Source organism: Equus caballus, chromosome 2 (assembly GCF_041296265.1).
Source record: "Equus caballus isolate H_3958 breed thoroughbred chromosome 2, TB-T2T, whole genome shotgun sequence".
NCBI classification, from domain to species: domain Eukaryota; kingdom Metazoa; phylum Chordata; class Mammalia; order Perissodactyla; family Equidae; genus Equus; species Equus caballus.
Window position 1 is genome coordinate 97,971,795 of NC_091685.1, and position 19,362 is coordinate 97,991,156.

At 36.0% G+C, this 19,362-nt stretch overlaps 1 protein-coding gene across 33 annotated transcripts in view; it reads left to right on the forward strand.

Annotated features, from left to right (window-relative positions):
* Window positions 1-19,362, forward strand: part of ELF2 (E74 like ETS transcription factor 2) — a 100,293-nt gene that overhangs the window by 23,340 nt on the left and 57,591 nt on the right. For 29 of the 33 annotated variants that reach the window (XM_070258804.1, XM_070258791.1, XM_070258939.1 and 26 more), the window contains exons 2-3: window positions 6,749-6,836; window positions 8,106-8,343. The exons of the other annotated variants lie outside the window; for them this stretch is intronic. In XM_070258804.1, the coding sequence (XP_070114905.1) occupies window positions 8,272-8,343 (72 nt within the window). In that variant the 5' untranslated portion in view covers window positions 6,749-6,836; window positions 8,106-8,271. The remainder of the gene's footprint in view (window positions 1-6,748; window positions 6,837-8,105; window positions 8,344-19,362) is intronic. 33 annotated transcript variants of the gene reach the window in all.

Consider the following 19,362-nt stretch of genomic DNA (forward strand, 5'->3'; position numbering starts at 1 on the left):
AGGATTAGTAAATATATTTAATTTATACGACATTTAAAAAGGACCAATTCAGGTGAACAGTTTTCACGTTTTAGATGAAAAACTAATAAAATCAATACAATTCCTTGGACCCCAGTTGTAAAACAATAGATGAATCATAATCCTTGATTCATTAAACACTTAAATAATTAGCCCAAGCCTAGCTGTTGTTTATTTTTCGTAATATAATAAACACACATGAATCTGTCCTTTAATATGAGAACTAGAATCTTAATAAGAATTCACATCCTATTTACCCGGGTATACCTTAATATAATTTATTTTAAAATCTTTAATAGAATTTTGGTTGTGTATATTAATTAGTAAGAGTTCCTCCCCGCCCCCCCCCCTTTTTTTGGAGGGAGGGGAATAACTTTTCCTAGTCTCTTGTCTTTCAGTTTTGTTTTTGGTTTCTGTTGTTATGAATTTAAAAAGATTTTGGTGTAGTCAAGTTTAATAATCCTCTGTTTTTTGCTTTCCAAGTCTTATCCGGTAATTTTTCCTTAAGTGTGAATTCATGAAGACATTCTACTAATTTAAGAAAACATTTTGTATATTTAGGTCTTTGGTATACTTGTAGTAAGCCCTCATGGTCTAGTGGTTAAGATTTATGCTCTCACAAAATGTGTTGCTGTGATGCTGAAAGCTATGCTACTGGTATTTCAAGTACCAGCAGGATCATTCATGGTGGACAGAATGCTTCCAGATTAAGACAGACGAAGAAGAAGGGCCTGGCCACTCACTTCTGAAAAAATTGGTCATGAAAACCCTATGAATAGCAGTGGAGCATTGGCTGATACAGAGCTAGGAGATGAGAGGATGGTGCAAAAAGACTGGGTAGCATTCCGCTCTTTTGCAAACAGGGTTGCTAGGCATTAGGATCAACTCAACATCACTAATAATAACAAAGTACACCTGTAATTTATTGTGAATGGTGAGAGGTAGTGATTTAATTTTTTATCTTGTCCCAGCATCATTTACTAAGTAGTCTTTTTTTTCATTGATTTTTAACTGCCTCTGTCCTACACAGTCATGCGTGGTTTAATGATGGGGATACATTCTGAGAAGTATATTGTTGGGCAGTTTTGTCATGTGAACATCATAGAGTGCACTTACACAAATCTAAATGGTATAGCCTACTACATACCTACGCCATGTGTGGTACTAATCTTATGGGACCACTGTTGTATATGCAGTCCGTCGTTGACTGAAATGTTGTGATGTGGCACATGACTACATTAAGTTTCCAACATGTATGGGTCTTTTTCTGGCCTCTATATTCTGTTCCATTGGTGTATTTGACAATATCTATACCATTATTTAGGCCTAATTATTATAGACTAGGTAGGGCAATTCTTCAGGAGGGTCTTGGCTAACTTTTGCCCTTTGCTCTTTTATATACATCTATTTTTTACTGTCTTTGTCAAATTTTTTGTAAAAGCCTCTTGGAATTTTTCACTGGAAATATATGTGTTAGATGAGTTTGGTGAGAACTGACATCTTTAAGATATTGAGCTTTCCTATCCATGAAAATGGTATGTCCATATAAATAAGACTTCCTTAATTCCTTTCAGCCAGTTTTATGATTTTCTCCATAGAGGTCTTTGTATGTCTTTTGTTAGATTGGGTCTTAGGTAGCTTATAGTTTTTGTGTGTTTTTTTTTTAAAAGATTGGCACCTGAGTTAACAACTGTTGCCAATCGTTTTTTTTTTTTTTTTTCTGCTTTATCTCCCCAACTCCCCTCCCCCGGAACCCCAGCACACAGTTGCATATCCTAGTTGCAGGTCCTTCTAGTTGTGGCTCATGGGACGCCGCCTCAACGTGGCCTGACGAGCAGTGCCATGTCCACGCCCAGGATCCGAACCCTGGGCCGCTGCAGCGGAGCGCGCAAACTTAACCACTCGGCCACAGAGCCGGCTCCTTTTGTGGTATTTGTAAATGATATCCTTTTAAAAAATTATATTTTCTGTTTGTCTCTGGTATATAGAAAAAGTTGATTTTTACATATTAATCTGTACCCACACACCTTGCAAACCCTCTTATTCTAATATTTGAAGATTCTTTTGGATTTCCTATGTAGATAGTCTTATCATCTGCAAACAATGATAGCCTCATTTCTTCTTTTCCATTTCTTATGTCTTTTAATTTTTTCTTATTAAACTCTGCTAATTAGGATTGCCAGTGAGGTGTTGAATTGAAGTGGTAATGGTTTGTATATTTGTTCTGTTCCCAGTACCAGGGGGAAAGTTTTAAATATTTTGTCGTTGAGTCTTGGCTGCATTTTTTTAAACTATAAAAATCTTATTAATTGCTTTTTTATTGCATCTACCAAGATGATGTATTAATTATCTATTGCTGTATACAGATTACCTACAACATTTGTTGGTGGAGATGTGGAGAAATTAGAACATTTATACACTGGTGATGCAAATGTAAAATGATGTACCTACTTTGGAAAACAGTTTGGTGTTTTCTCAAAATGTTAAACATAGAGTTACTGTATGTTTCAGCAATTCCACTCCTAGACAGATACCCAAGAGAAATGAAAACATATGTCCATGCAAAAACTTGAATGTGAATTTTCATAGCATTATTCACAATAGTCAAAAAGTGGAAACAACCACAATTTGCATAACTGATAAATGGATAAATAAAATGTGATATAGCTATGCAATGAAGTATTATTCAGCAATAAAAAGAAATGAAATACTAATACATGTTACATGTAGATGAATATTGAAAACATTATACTAAGTGAAAGAAGCCTGTCACAAAAGTCCACTATGTAGACTGTAGAATTATATAGTTCTGTTTATATGAAATGGCCAGAACAAACAGATCTCTAGAGATAGAAAGCAGATTATTGGTTCCAGGCAATAGGGGTTGGGGAAGGATGAGAGGTGACTGCTAATGGACATGGGATTTTTGGGAGGAGTGCAGAAAATGTTCTAGAATTAGATTGTGGTGATGATTGCACAACTTTGTGCATATACTGAAAACCATTGAATTATATACTTTAAGTAGGTGAGCTGTTTGATATATTAATTGCATCTCAATAAAGCTGTTTGAAAAAACGTGAGTGTGTATATAATTGACCTGTAAGACAGCTAGGAATTGGCCAAATGGGCAAGCAAGTGAAGGATATTGAAGACAAGAGAGAGAAGAATATAGAGAACTACAGGGGCTGGCCCCATGGCCGAGTGGTTAAGTTTGCGTGCTCCGCTCCAATAGCCCGAGGTTTCACCAGTTTGGATCCTGGGCGCAGACCTAGCACCACTCATCAAGCCATGCCAAGGTGGCGTCCCACATAGCAGAACTAGAAGGACCTACAACTAGAATATACACTGGGGGACTTTGGGGAGAAGAAGGAAAAAAAAAAAAGATTGGCAACAGGTGTTAGCTCAGGTGCCAGTCTTAAAAAAAATAAATAATAAAGAATATAGAGAGCTACAAACAACGGTGGTATAAAGTTAGATGGAGGGAGTAAAGGAAGATGAGGCTGGACAAGTGAACATAGATTAGATTTGTGATTCCCATACCTGAGCATATCAGATTGAACATTTCATCACTTTTGAGAAATAGACCTAGACCCCTTGCTTGTTCCTGCTAAATCAGGATGCTTGCAAAGAGGTTGAGATTTCATCCTGCAGGTGATGAGGAAGTATTAAAGAATTTTGAGAGGGGTCTGACATTATTCAATCTTGGATCACCCTGGTAGTGCAGTAGATGGACTGGAAGGGAGGGAAGATTAGTGGCAAAGAGGCAAGTTCTGAGGCTATTACAACAGTATAGAAAAATGATAATAAGGAAACCCAACTAGGGCAGAGGATGTGAGATTAGAGAGTGTGATGGTGTTGATGGAAAGGAGCCGCGATGACTTCAGGATCTCTTCTTTAGGCAACTTGTGTGGGTGCTGGGTAGCTTACTGAGCTGACCACGATAGGAGAGGTAATACTTTTAGGGAGGCAGCAGAGAAAAAAATGAGTTTAGCTTGAAACATATTGGACTTCTCCCACATTTTTCACTATCATATTTAATGGCTGTTCCAGGTGCTCTGAGTGATATCTTTGGATTCATTCTTGACTCTTCTGTGTCTCTCACACCCCACATCCAATTTGCTGCAAATCTTGTCCATTTTATCTTCAAAGTATATCTAAAAGTTGACCATTTTTCACTTTCACCAGAACCTACCACTCTGGTCCTAGCCACTATCATTTCTCACCTAATCATTATAGTAACTTCTTAACTGATCTCCCTGCTTCTGTGCTTGTCCCCTTGTCTGTTCTCACACCAGCATCTGAATGATCCCCTTAATAATCAGGTCATCTTTCTGCATAAACCCTCTTTTTCCCTCGAGTAAGTCAGAGTCCTCACAGAGGGTCTACATGGCTCCCTCCCCTTACCTCTTTGTCATCATTTTCTATTCTTTCTTCCTGTTGCTTGCTTCACTCCAGCCATATTGGCCTCTTTGCTGATCTTTGAACTAGTCAGGTGTACTCCCTCTTGAAGGTCTTGAATTTTCTCTTTCCTTTGGCTAAACCCTCTTCCCCCAGTTGTTGACACAGTTCACTCCTACTTTCAGGTCTTTACTAATATGTCACTTTTTCACTGAGTCGTCTTTGTCCATTCAACTTGGAATTGCAGCCGTCTTCCCTGACAAATTCTTCTCTCCTTTTGATTCATTTGTTTCCTTAGCTTTTATCACCAGCTAGATTTGTGCTATACATATTTTGCCTATTTTCATCTTTCCTCACTGGAATTTAAGATCTATAAGGACAAGAACTTTTGCTTTATTCACTGCTTTACCTCTGCCACTGAAAACTGTGCTAGCAGATACTAGGTGCTCAGTTAATATTTGTTGTATGACTGAATTAATAATGGAGTGCCTGGAATACCCTGGAATAGATGCTTACCATTTATTTGTACTCTATTTAATTTCACAAAGAAGTAGAGGCAAGGAAGTGTCTAGTAGACAAACTGGACCCCATAAAATGATTTAGACTGGAAGAGAGATTTGAGTGAAGCCATGGCAGTACATGAGATAGTTTAGAGAGAGTGTAAAGAGTCAGAAGAGGACTGGGATGGGATCCTGGAAACACCTACATGTAAGGTTGACCACAGAGTAGTACTGTCCTTAAACTTTGCCAAGTGGGAACCCTGCTCTGGGCCTTGTGCTTTAGAGGTCCTCATCTGGCCTTCCTCCACCTCCACTCCTCTTGATAGGATGAGCATTTTGGGAAGCCAAGGGAATTAGTCCATCTGGTACCTATTTCTAGATCAAGCACTGAGTATTTGAACCCCAGAATTCTCTGCCCATGTTGCCCCTCACAGGCTTCTTCCCTGATTCTTTCCTCTCTTGACTGTACTACATTTATGGGCCAGGCCTAAGGGATGGCCAGGGAGCAGCTATTTGCAGGCATGTGGCCACAGCTGGTACGTGTGGGCTGGGATGTCCACATGTATGTGTATGAGGCTCCTTGTAGTATGGCATGGAGCCAAAGGTGGGAAGAGAAAAAGGGACAGGCTGCAGGCCAGGGGAGAGGACATGGTCCTCCAAGACCCCCATAAAACTTAAAGGAGTCTGAGAATCCCAAATCAGAAATCATCCTTTAAGGTAGTTATAAAAGTGTGTGTGTCAACATAGAGGGATAGAATATAATTTAACAGCTTGTTAGCTTCATTTATAACTTTAAAACATTTAGGCTTATAGTATGTGGGCTTCCATTTGTACTCTTGCCTCAAGCCCTTTGAAAAGAGGGGTGGGCCTGCAAGAGGGAACTGAAAAGGAGTAGCCAGAGTTGCAGAAGATAAATTCAAGATAGAGTTTCAAGGAGGGAATGATCAACAGTGTCAAGTGCTTCAGAGACATTAAGTTCTATGAAGACAGAAATGTATCCATTGGATTTGACAACCAGAATTCAGTAAAAATGTCAATTGGTGGTGACGGATGCCAAACTTCCATAGAAGGAGGAATACCTGAGAAATTAGGAAATGGAGACAGAATATAGAAGATTGTTTTTCTAGAACCTTATCTGGGAAAGGAAGGAACTAGAACAGTAGCTAGAGGGGTATGCAGGGTCATGGAGGAAGACTTTCCCGTGTATAAGATGAGAGAGGCTTGTAAATATTTAGATGTTGAGGGAAGAGACCCAATGTTAAGTAAGAGAAGGTTAAGGAAGAAGAGGGAATAATTGATGGAGGGAGGCCTGAGATCCAGTGCATAGATCAATAGATTAGCCTTTGAAAGGAGGAGGGCTATTTGAGGAGGCTTGGGATGTGTATGGATGCTAAGTTTGAGCGTGAGAGCAAGAAAATGACTTAATAAGCAATACTATATTGTTAACATTGTTTTATAGTTTTTTGGGTTAATCTTTTAAACCTTGATTTTATACTCCTGGGGATCTGGGGTTATACCTGCAAGCACTTGTTAAAATCCTGTTGGTGGATTGAAATACGGCTCATATTATGGGGCATAGGCTGTGTGTGTTGGATCTGCCCCTACTCAATAATTGTTATTTAGTGGTGACTTAAAATTTTGTTTGATAAAAACTTTTGATTCTTCCATAGCCTAGAAATTATTTCTTTATTATGTTCATTGTATAGTGTGTGTCATTAGGCTTTGGAGATGGCTTGTTTTAATAAGTACATACTGTCTGAATCACACCTATTTTGGGCAAAATATTTTTTAATAGAATTATATTAATACTGTCTTTCCCTCCCCCCCACTAGTAGTTCCAAAGAACTGCTGGTTTATATTTTAGCTCTTGCCAAGTTGTGAAAAGAGTGAAGGATGCTTAGACTACTTAACATTCGAATTGTAAGTAAAATTTATTTCTGCTGTTATTATCAATATGGTTAGAAAACAGTAATTGAAAATAGTCATTAGCTTATATGATAATAGGGAGCTTTAGTGTGATGGGACTGTGGATTTTTCTTAATTTTTATTTTTAAGATACAAATATTTCCTATTCCATTTTCTCTCGATAAGATCAAAACAGAGACTAATAGTACTGAATTAGTCTTACGTAGTGAGGTGAAGTTTCTCCTTATTTTCAGGCATTTCTTTTTATTGTAGAAGGTTATGGAAGTTATTATTTTTTTTCTATAGCTGTGTGGTACCGGTAGTCAATATAGGGCATAATATTAATGGAATGATTTATTTGAAATTTATATTCTTTTCTCTTTAAATATGCTCAGTTTTTCTGCATTCTTTAATTTTTATATGAAAAATATTCTAAGAATAAATCTCTAATGTCTCTATGAAAAATTTAAATACACAAAATCAAATAAAATGTAACTTTTTAGGAATAGTCTAGTGCATAAATCTAGATAATGCATGTACTGGCATTCATCTTTACTAGGGGCAGAAAAAGCTTGAATTATGTTTACTTGAAGCCATTTGCTATATTGCATTTTGAACCAATAGCAAAAGAATTATTAAGAGAATGATAAAGTAATATTAAAGGTATTCCAAGTGATTTCATTACCTTATTTTCAAACCACTCTATTTGAAATTATAAGCAACTCAGATTAATCTGTTTTACACTCCTTGTAAAGTACTCAAAATGTGAACACAAAATGAGATTGCTACCATAAGCAAAAGACAGTTCTAATTATATTATTCAAGTAAACAAATCAAATGAGCCAAAGAAGAAGAATGAAATATTTACAAACCAATAAATCATTTAATTTGTTAAATAGGCAAATAATTTTAGAAGTTATCTCAGTCCGGCACATTTTATGTATGCAGGGCATTAAAGATTTTAAAAATTTCTACCAAAATATTGCAGGAATAAAAGTACATCTTCATAAAGGGAGAAAGTTATAACATTTTATGTCTTAGAATGTAAATATCATAATGTTACCTATGTGCAGTAGCTTGGTAAGACATTATTTCAATATATTCTAGAAGTTGACAACTCTGAGAAGTAGAATGCTGGTTACTGCCCTCATTTGAGAGGGCTGTGTAAGCCTGTCTCCTTTCTCTTAATTTACAAAAATGTTAAAAATTAGATTGCAAAATAGGTTGTGCTTTATATCCTTCCTGTATATTTTTAATAACTTTTCAAATTCTTCCTCTTTTTAGGCTCTCTGGTTAATCATCTTTAGAAGACTGGATTTCTGGATATCTACCCCACTCCATCTCTATTGACTTTTAAAAATGATAATGCAAAGCTGTAATACTGGCAGTCATCCATGAACTTTTAATTACATTGATTAATAGAGTTTGAAGCTTCCTCAGGGAATAAACAATGGCATCAGCAGTGGTTGACAGTGGAGGTTCTCTTTTGGAGCTTTCCAGCAATGGAGTAGAAAATCAAGAGGTTAGGCATCCAATGTATTACATTTCTGTTTTGTTTATAGAAATCAATGCATGAACTGATTTTGAAATTAATGGAAAGTAGGTAGTTGAGAGTAGAAATGTACAATGCACGAAATTGTACATGTATATGTCATGTGTCCTCATATAATTTAGGTAATAGAAGGTTGAGGAAAGTCCTGCCAGGCTCACCTCAGTTGTTGGAACATGCATATCGTAGAATGAATTGGGAGTAAAAAATTGAAAGAAAGAAACTGTAGTATTAGTTGAGAGAGAGTTTTAAATTCCTGATAAAATCCATTGTTTTGGATTATAGAGTATATAGGTATATACTGTACCTGAATACCTAAATTAGATGCATCTTAAATTAGAATTTTGTGTCTCCTTTAGTTGTCATCTTTATTTTTTGGTTATTCTGTTATATCTAATTAGTGTGGAAATCCATCATATTTTAACCCAATATATACACTTAAGAATTTAGATAATCTGTAAATCAGAAAACAAATTCATGTTTTGAAATTTTATACATGTAGAATTTTGCATCATTAGCATATTTGGTTATTTTCTTATTATTGATAATTTTAAAGAATAAGAGATGAGAATATAGAAAAATAACAGTACCAGAAATATATACACTTCCAGGACCTGGCTTCTGTTCCCACCATTCAGTAAAGACTGAATATTGGGAAGGATCTAAATTAAAATGTAATAATGCTCTGACAATAAGGGACAGATACTTGGTCAGAGATAAGGTGGGAAAATGGAGAGTTTACTGTATTGAAAAATCTGTTTTCTCTGTATTCTGTGAAAGATGCTGCTGTTATAGTGGTATAGTGGGAGACATGACTGAGAAACAAGTTAAAACATCAGGCCATGTGTTCTGGAGTCTGTGTTCTTTTTCTGTCTTGCTTGGTGTCTGCTCAGTCTTCCAGGATAGCTATGGACAGATTCAGTGGAAAGAGGATAAAGTTGAAGGTACTCCTTTTCCTTTGTTCTCAGTGGACTTGGTAACTCAAATGTTCCTGTCATAATTGAATCTAAAACTGGTTCAAAGTCCTTTAAGAGAAGCCACAGCTACAGAGCATACTTTACTGTCATAATCAATTTCTACTTCTTCCTTGAAGATTCTCTTTCTGAGTGATCGCTTCCAGGTATGATTCACCAAAGAGGTCAGGGACTCATGGGACTTCCATCTCCTCCTGCATCACCCAGACCAATTATTGCTTCTACGTTAAGTGCTTTCTCTTTAGTCTATAGTTTTACTCTGTTGGTGTTAACCCTGTGAGAGGAGCCGCCAAGAACTATACGCAGAATATATTTACTTTGTGCTGATTGGGTACTGTTAATATGGGAAAAAGAGTAAGACAGTTTGTTTCTGGAAGACTCCTTATATTTTTCTTCCTTTATGTGGAACTCCAGGTGTTCATGGCCTGGAGAACTGATTATTATGGAAGAAAGAATCTGATAAATGAAATCATTTTACCAAGGCACTATTAACTAATGATTTATGTTGTACCCTTATAGGGTGGTCACAGGCATTTTAGGTAACGTGGCACCAGAGTTGGAGAAACTATTCTTGGGGAATTTTTCCTTCAGATTAGACTATGTAGGTGCCCACTTACTTTCATTCATTTGTTCCACCAACAAATATAAATTAACCATTTACCTAGTGTCAGATACTTTTTTGGGCACTGAGGATAAAGTATTTCAGAATGACTGTTGAAGAATAAATTGGGCTAGAGATGGCTGGAGAGGTGGCAGGGGGTATTTTAATTAGGGTGGTCAGAGAAGGCTTCTCTGAAGAGGTGGCATTTTAGTTTATACCTAAAGAAAGTGAAGGATTGGACCATAGAAACGTTGTATCTGAAATATCTTCTAATTTTACCAAGAGAGTTTTGGGGAAAGTGGTATTTGAAGGATAGAGTTTTGTCTTACAAGAAATTTTGCAGGAATGTGTTTCATACACACACATACGCATATATACATATATATATTTGTATACATATGTATACACACACACACAATAATATCTATACTCTAAAATAGATAGGAGGGTAGGGTGACAAAATGACCTGTCAAGATTTTATAATCAAAGTTCCAGAATCTGAAGAAAAAATAAATGTTTAAAAAGTGGTGGGCATTTGGAAAGTTATTAATAATTTTCAGGGTTTATTTTTTGTAACTTTATTCCTGTTTATAAAAGTAATATATTTCATAAAATTAGGATAATTGTATTTCTGACAAAGATACCAAAAATGTAAACTACAATCTTACTAGTGAGTATAGATGCAAAAATCATAAAGAAACAGTAATAAATATAGAAAGTGCAATCATATCTTAAAAAATCCAATTACCAAATAGGATTTAGATATACAAGGATAATTCAATTTGAAGAAAACCATCAATATTATATATATTCCTACTAATGTATGTGACATATGATATGTTAGAAGTGATAAAATACTTGATAAAATGGGATTCTATGAAATTCAATATCCATTCCTGATAAAAACTCTTAATAATATAAATATAAATGTATATTTGGTCCTTAACATTATAAAAAAATAACTGTTACAAATGAACAGCCAGAATTCTGTTTAGTGGTGAAGTACTGGAGTATTTCCTTTAACATTGGAAAGAAGACAAGTGTGGGCACTATCGTTACTATTATTTAATATTTTCCTACCATCAAGCAAGATAATGAAAAAATATATAAATATTATAAAGGAGACCTAATTATTTTATGCAGATAATGTGATTCTCCACCTGGGAAAACCAGAGGGAATCTGCTGAAAACCCATTAGAACTAATAAAAGTGCTTGGTAGTTTGGTGGGTACAAAATTGACATAAAAAATAACTAGCTAGCTTTTGTAAGGACTGTAATTAGTTAGAAGAGATTATGGAAAATAAGATCCCTTTCAGAAAATTAACAAAAAAAAATAAAATGAGGAATAAATGTAGAAGATATATGGGATTTGTTAGAAGAAAATTAATGATACTGATGTACGTGAAGGAAGACTGTAGTAAATAAAGATATATAGTTTGTAATTGGATTCCAGAGATGAGAAGAGTCAGTATTGTGGAGGATGTCAGTTTTCCCCAGTTAATCTATATATTTAATTCCATCTCTATCAAATAGTAGAGTAAGTTTAGGAGAAATTGATTATATGAACCTAAAGATTGTATATTCATGAATAGCCAGAGCAATTTTTGAAAAGGAAATGCATAGCAGGTAGGTCTCATAGAAATGGAGAATTAATCCAGAAGAAATAAAAAAAGGATTTAAATATATTTTTAAAAACACAGTGAGTACAAGTTTTAGAGGGCATCTGCTTCCAGGCAAACAAGATTGGGAGTTCTTCCACTTCAGATTGTGATGGAATAACTGAGACCAGACTTATATTCCTACAATAAACAATTAGGAAAATGAGCAAAACATAGGAAACCACAGTTTTGAAACATTGGTGCTCTGTCTGAATGTTTGTGTCCCTCCAAAATTCATATGTTGAACCCTAACTCCCGAAGATGATAGTATTAGGTGGTAGGGCCTTTGGGCTGCACTTAGGTCATGAGAGAGGAACCTTTATGAATGGGATTAGTGCTCTTATAAAGGCTCCAGAGAGATCTCTTGCCCCTTCTGCCATGTGAGGCTACAACAAGAAGTCTGTGACCCAGAAGAGGGCTCTCACCAAGTCCTGCTGGCACTCTGATCTTGGACTTCCAGCATCCAGAACTGTGAGCAATAAATTCCTGCTGTTTATAAGCCACCCAGTTTGTGGTATTTTGTTATAGCAACCTGAATGGATAAAGACAAGTGGACAACAAGCAGCGCAGGATCATGCTTCCTGAGAGAAGAGAACTCTATGATTGCACTGGCTTATTGCTTTGAGCCACTTTCTGGACCACAGTGTGAGAAGGAGGAACCTAAGCAGAGTGTAACAGTCTCACTGAATTGAGGAAACAAAATTGGGAATTGGGAGAGGCTAATGCAACTAATTTGAGGAGCAGAGTATCTGAGAGGAAGAAGCTGCCCAGAGGAAGGTTATTAGAACTCTGCTTCAGGGTCCCCTAGTCTTTAGCTGAATGAGCTGTTTAGGTGTGGTATGCAACTCCGTGAAGCCAGTCAAAGAATGATCAGAAAGGTGTAAACTCAGTAATTTAGAGTTCACTCAGGGCTGGGAGATTAGAGTTCCAGCCAGTTAGATTGGAGGGTCCTTGTTAAATGTTCAGGCATCCGTTAGAGACTCCAGAAGGGTCATGCTTTACAGTAGCGCTAAACTAGCCCTAGAATAAAGGGTAGTCCAAACTTGCCCTAAAAAGGTTTAAAAACAGGCCTTGAAAGTTGATCCATAAGTAACTTAATTATCTGTCGTAGTAAACATTATTAAAATAAGAGAACACATTGCACCACCCAACCATGTAAAATTTTACATATCCAGCACCTAACAATATTAAATGCAAAGAAGCAGCAATAATGTAACCTATAATTTGGAGGGAAAAACTGTCAATGAAAACAAACACAAACGACAGAGATGATGAAATTAGCAGATAAGACTTCAAAACAGCTGTTATAAGTATGCTCAAGAAGTTGAAAGAAAACACGAACCTCAAACGAGAGGCATAATTGACATAAAAGAACCAAAAGAAACTTCCAGAAATGAATATATACTGTCTGAAAAGAAGAATTTACTGGATAGGATTAAAAATAGATTAGGTACTACAGAAGAAAAGACCAGTGAATTTGGGGGCCGGCCCCATGGCTGAGTGGTTAAGTTCACGCGCTCTGCTTCAGCGGCCCAGGGTTTTACCGGTTCGAATCCTGGGTGCAGACATGGCACAGCTCTTCAAGCCATGCTGAGGCAGCATCCCACATGCCACAACTAGAAGGACCCACAACTATGTACCGGGGGACTTTGGTAGAAAAAAGGAAAAATAAAATCTTAAAAAAAAAAAAAACTAGTGAATTTGAAGAGAGCAATAGAAACTACGTTATGAAGCACTCAGGAAAAAACTGGAAAAAAAAAAGATTAGGTTGCCTGTGGGACAATATCAAGTTGTCTAACATACTTGTAATCTGAGTCCCAAAATGGGAGGAGAGGAGGAGAGAACAGAAAAAAAAATGAAGAAATGGCCATAAAATTTTTCAAGTTTACTGAAAAGTATAAACCCATAGATCAGAGAATCTTTTTTTTTTTTGAGGAAGATTAGCCCTGAGCTAACATCTGCTGCCAATCCTCCTCTTTTTGCTGAGGAAGACTGGCCCTGAGCTAACATCCATGTCCATCTTCCTCTACTTTATGTGTGGGACGCCTACCATGGCATGGCTTGCCAAGTGGTGCCATGTCCGCATCTGGGATCCGAACTGGCGAACCCTGGACTGCTGAAGCAGACCATGCAAATTTAACACTGTGCCACCAGGCTGGCTCTGATCAGAGAATCTTAAACCCCAAGGAAGATAAAGCAGAGAGCAAATAGACACTGAGGCACATCATAATAAAATTGCTGAAAGCCAATATCAGAAAGAAAATCTTAAAAGCATCCAGAGAAGAAAATTCATTACATACAGAACAACAAAGATAATATCTACAGACATTTTGACTGAAACTATGCAAGTCAGAAGATAATGAGTTCTTTAAAATGCTCAAAGACTAAAACAACCTATAATTATATATCCAGTGAAAGTGTCCTTCAAAATGAAGCTTTTTTTCAGACCAATAAAAGCTGAGAGAATTTATCACCAGCAGCCTTATAAGGAAATGTTAAAAATAAAAGATATTCTTTAGGGAGAAGGTAAGCGATACCAAATGGAAACTTAGATCTACATAAAGGAATGAAAAGCATGGGTAAGTGTAAAATACTTCTAAAAATCAGTTTTTAACTTTTTAAAAAGATAATTGTTTAAAACAGAAATAATAATGTATCGTGGAGTTTACAATGTGAAGAAGTAAATGTATGACAATAATAGAGCAAAGGATGAGAGGAGGGAATTGGAAAAATGCTGTTGTAAGCTTTTTACCTTAGACATAAGGTAATACTGTTTGTAGGAAAACTGTGGTAAGTTAAAAAGCATATTGTAAAATCTAGAGAACCACTAAAAAACAAAGCAAAGAGGTATAGATAATAAGCCAGTATTTGAATTAAAATGAATATTAAAATGTAGTCAATTCAAAAGAAGACAGAGAAGGGCCAGGCCCAAGTGGCCTAGTGGTTAAGTTCAGTGCACTCCACTTTGGTGGCCTGGGTTCGGTTCCTGGGTGCGGACCTACACCACTCTGTTAGTGGCCATGCTGTGCTGGTGGTCCACATACTTAAAAAACAAATAGAGGAAGGTGGGCACAGATGTTAGCTCAGGGCAAATCTTCCTCAGCAAAAAAACAAAAACAAAACAAAAACAAAACCCCACAAGTAAATAAATAAATGAAACAATGAAGAAAGAGTAGGATAGTAGATTTAAACCCTGTTTTACTGATAATATTAAATGGAAATATTTGAAACAGTCTAATTAATATTCAGATATTATCAAATTGTGTTAAAAAAAGCCAAACCTTTTTATGTTTCATACAAAAAATTCATTTTAAGTTTAACAACATAGTTTAAGAGTAAAAGTGTGGAAGTAGATATACCATGCAAACATTAGTCAAAGAAAGGCTGAAGTGGTTTTAGGACAAGAGTATCACCAGGGATGAAGATAGACATTTCATAAAGGACAAAAGGACTGTTTTGTCAAGAAGACTTAACAGCCCTAAATGTGTATACTCAATATTATAACTTCAAAACATGTGAAGTGTAAACTTACAGAACTGAAAGGAGAAATAGATAAATCCACAGTACTAGTTGGAGATTGCAGCATTCCTCTCTCAGTAGTTAGTAGAACAATTAGACAGAAAATCATTGAGGAGATAGAAGCCTTGAACAACATTATCAACCAGCTTCACCTAACGGAGATTTATGGAACACTCTAACAGCACCAGAATATGCATTCATTTCAAATGCATGTGAACAGTGATCCAAGATAGATCATATGCAGGGCTATATGTCTCAACAATTTTATTTTATTTATTTTTTTTTGAGGAAGATTAGCCCTGAGCTAACATCTGCCACCAATCCTCCTCTTTTTGCTGAGGAAGACTGGCCCTGAGCTAACATCTGTGCCCATCTTCCTCTACTTTATACATGGGACGCCTGCCACAGCATGGCTTGACAAGTGGTGCATAGGTCCACACCCAGGATCTGAACCTGTGAACCTGATGCCACCAAAGTGGAATGTGCAAACTTAATCGCTGTACCACCAGGCTGGCCCCTCAACAATTTTAAAAGGATGGAAATCATACAGAGAAAGATGTCTGACCAAGGCAGAATTATATCAGAAATTAAAAACAAAAAGATACTTGCAAAGTCTACAAATATTTGGATATTAAACAGCTCGCCTTTATATAACCCTTGGGTTAAAGAATAAATCACAAGAGAAATTAGAAAATATTCAAACTGAATGAAAGTGAAAACAGTATGTCAGAATTTGAGGGGTGCAGCTAAAGCATAACTTAGAGGAAAAATTATAGGTTCAAAACTTATACAGTCATGCATCGCCTAATGACAGATGCATTCTGAGAAATGCATTGTTAAGTGATTTTGTTATTGTTGAACACCATAGAGTGTACTTAGAAAAACCTAGATGGTATAGCCTACTAACACCTAGGCTCTGTGTTACTAATCGTATGGGGCCACTGTTGTATATGCAGTCTGTTGTTGACTGAAACCTTATGTGATGCATGACTGTATTAGAAAAGGAGAAAAGTCTAAAATCAATCATTTAAGCTTTCACCTCAACAAGCTAGAATATGAAAAGCAAATTAAAGACTAAGTAGAAGGGAGGAAATAATAAAAATAAAGAGTCCGTAAACTAGAAAGTGGACAACAGGGAAATTAAACCAGAAGCTGGTCCTTTGAAAAGATTAATAAAATTGATAAATCTCTAAGTAGACTGCACAAGAAAATAAAAAACAGAAGGCAAAAATTACTGAGCCAGCCCTGATGGTCTAGTGGTTAAAGTTTGGCACAGTCTGCTTTGGTGGCCCAGGTTTGGTTCCTGGGCATGGAACCACACCACTTGTCTGTCAGTAGCCATGCTGTGGCAGCGGCTCACGTAGAAGAACTAGAAGGACTTACAACTAGAATATACAACTGTGTACTGGGGTTTTGGGGAGGAAGAAAAAACAAAAAGGTGGAGGATTGGCAACAGATGTTAGCTCAGGGCAAATCTTTCCCAGCAAAAAGGAAAAATTGCCGATATCAGAAATGAAAGAGATATTACTATATATATTAAATGTTATGAACAACTTTATGTGAATAAGGTTGACAACTTAGATGAAATGGACAAATTCCTTGAAAGTTATTCCAAAAGAAATAGAAAGTGTGAACAGCCCTCTATCTTTTAAATAAATTGAATTCCTAATCAAAATCTTTTTTGCGAAGAAAAATCCAGGGTTAAAAGGCTTTACTGATGATCTACCAAGCATTTAGGGAAGAAATAATACCAATCCTACACAACTTCAGAAATAGAGGACAAGGGAGCATTTCCTAACTCATTTTATGAGGCCAGCATTACCGATACCAAGACCAGACATAGATATTGTAGGAAAAGAACACTGCAAACCAGTTTCCTTCATAAACATAGAAGCAAACATTCTTTTTTTTTTTTTTTGTAGTTTTTTTTTGGGGGGTTATTGATAGGTTACAATCTTGTGAAATTTCAATTGTACATTAATGTTTGTCAGTCATGTTGTAGGTGCACCACTTCACCCTTTGTGCCCACCCCCCACCCCACCTTTCCCCTGGTATCCACTAAACTGTTCTTAGTCCATAATTTTAAATTCCTCGTATGAGTGGAGTCATACACAGATTATCTTTCTCTCGCTGGCTTATTTCACTTAACATAATTCTCTCAAGGTCCATCCATGTTATTGCAAATGGAATGATTTTGTTCTGTTTTGCAGCTGAGTAGTATTCCATTGTATATATATATATCACAACTTCTTTATCCATTCGTCTGTTGCTGGACACTTAGGTTGCTTCCACGTCTTGGCTATTGTAAACAGTGCTGCAATAAACATTGGGGTGCATAGGACTTTTGGGATTGCTGACTTCAAGCTCTTTGGATAAATACCCAGTAGTGGGATGGCTGGATTGTATGGTAGTTCTATTTTTAATTTTTTGAGGAATCTCCGTACTGTTTTCCATAGTGGCTGCACCAGTTTGCATTCCCACCAGCAGTGTATGAGGGTTCCTTTTTCTCCACAACCTCTCCAACATTTGTTGCTGAAACAAACATTCTTAATAAAATACTAGCAGTCAAATCCAGCAGCATATAAAAAGGATCATATGTCCCAAATGGGGTTTCATCCAGGGAGGTAGGTTTAATCAATCAATGTAATTCATCATATTAACAAAAAGGAAAAAAATCATGTGATCATATCAGTAGCCACAGAAAACATATTTGCCAAAATTCAACACCTGTTTATTATACAGATTCCCTAAACTAGTAATAAAGGGCACCTTCCTCAGCCTGATGTGTGCACCTGTGAAAAACCCACAGCTAACACTATACTTAATGGTGTAAGACTGAATGTTTTCCTGTTAAGGTTGATAGCAAGGCACAGATGTCTGCTCTAACCACTTCTATTCAACATTGCACTGGCAGCATTGCTACAGGGCAAGAAAAATAAGACCCACAGATTGGAAAAGAATGAATGAAACTGTATTTTCTAAATAATGCAGTTGTGCACATAGAAATTGCTAAGAAATCTGCCCAACTGTTGGAACTAATAAATTTAGAACAGGTGACTGTACAAATCAATTGTATTTATATATACTAGCAAAATACAATTGGAAAATGAAATTTTAAAAGCAATATTATTTAACAGAGCATCAAAATAGCATAGGGATAAGTTTAATAAGTGAAAGATCTGTACACAGAAAACTAAAAAAATATTATTGAGAGAAATTGAAGACCTGAATAAATGGAAAGACATAACCGTGTTTATGGTTTGGAAGACTTATGGTTAAGAAGAAAGTTAGAGGGCTTATACACCTGATTTATGGACTTATTCTGAAGCTCCAGTAATTGAGACCGTGTGGTATTGGTAAACCAACAGACCTGTAGATCAGTGGAACACAATATAGATCCACATAAGGCTGATTGATTTTCAATAATGGTGCTAATGTAATTCAGTAGAGAAAAGATAGTCTTTTTAACAAACGATAGTGGAACAATTGTATATCCATATGCAAATAAATGAACTACAGTGCTTTCTCACATCTTGCACAATGAATAACTCAATTGATGACAGAATTGAATGTTTAAACTATGAAAACTTCAAGAAGAAAACACAGGAGAGAATTTTCTTGACCTTGAAATAGGTAATGATTTCTTAGATTAAACACAAAAAACATGAACTTTAAAAGAAAAAAATGAATTGAACTTCATTTAAATTTAAAATTTTGACTATTTAAAAAATTCCATTAAGAAAATGAGAAGGCAAACCAAAGATTGGAAAAAAAATATTTGCAATATATATACTGACAAATGACATATTCAGAATATATAAAAGAATAAGTTGGAGATAATCCATTAAAATGGGAAAAAGATTTGTGAATAGATAATTATAAATGGCCATAAACACATATAAAAATGTCCAATATTATTAGACTTCCAGAAAAAGGCAAATTAAAACCACAAGGAGATACTACTAAATACTTAAACAGAATGGTGAAAATTAGAGTGATACCACATGTTGGAAAGGATGTAGAGCAACTGAAACTCTGACACACTGCTAGTGGGAATGTAAAATAATATAACCACTCTGGCAAATAACTTGATAGTCCTTTTAAAATGTACAGTTTATCATAAGCTCTAGTAATTTGACTCCTAGGTAAATATGGAATATAACGGAAAGGAAGGAAAGGAAGAGCAGGGACGTTAATAGGAGCATTACAACCTTAAGAAGACAAGTGAATGGATAAACA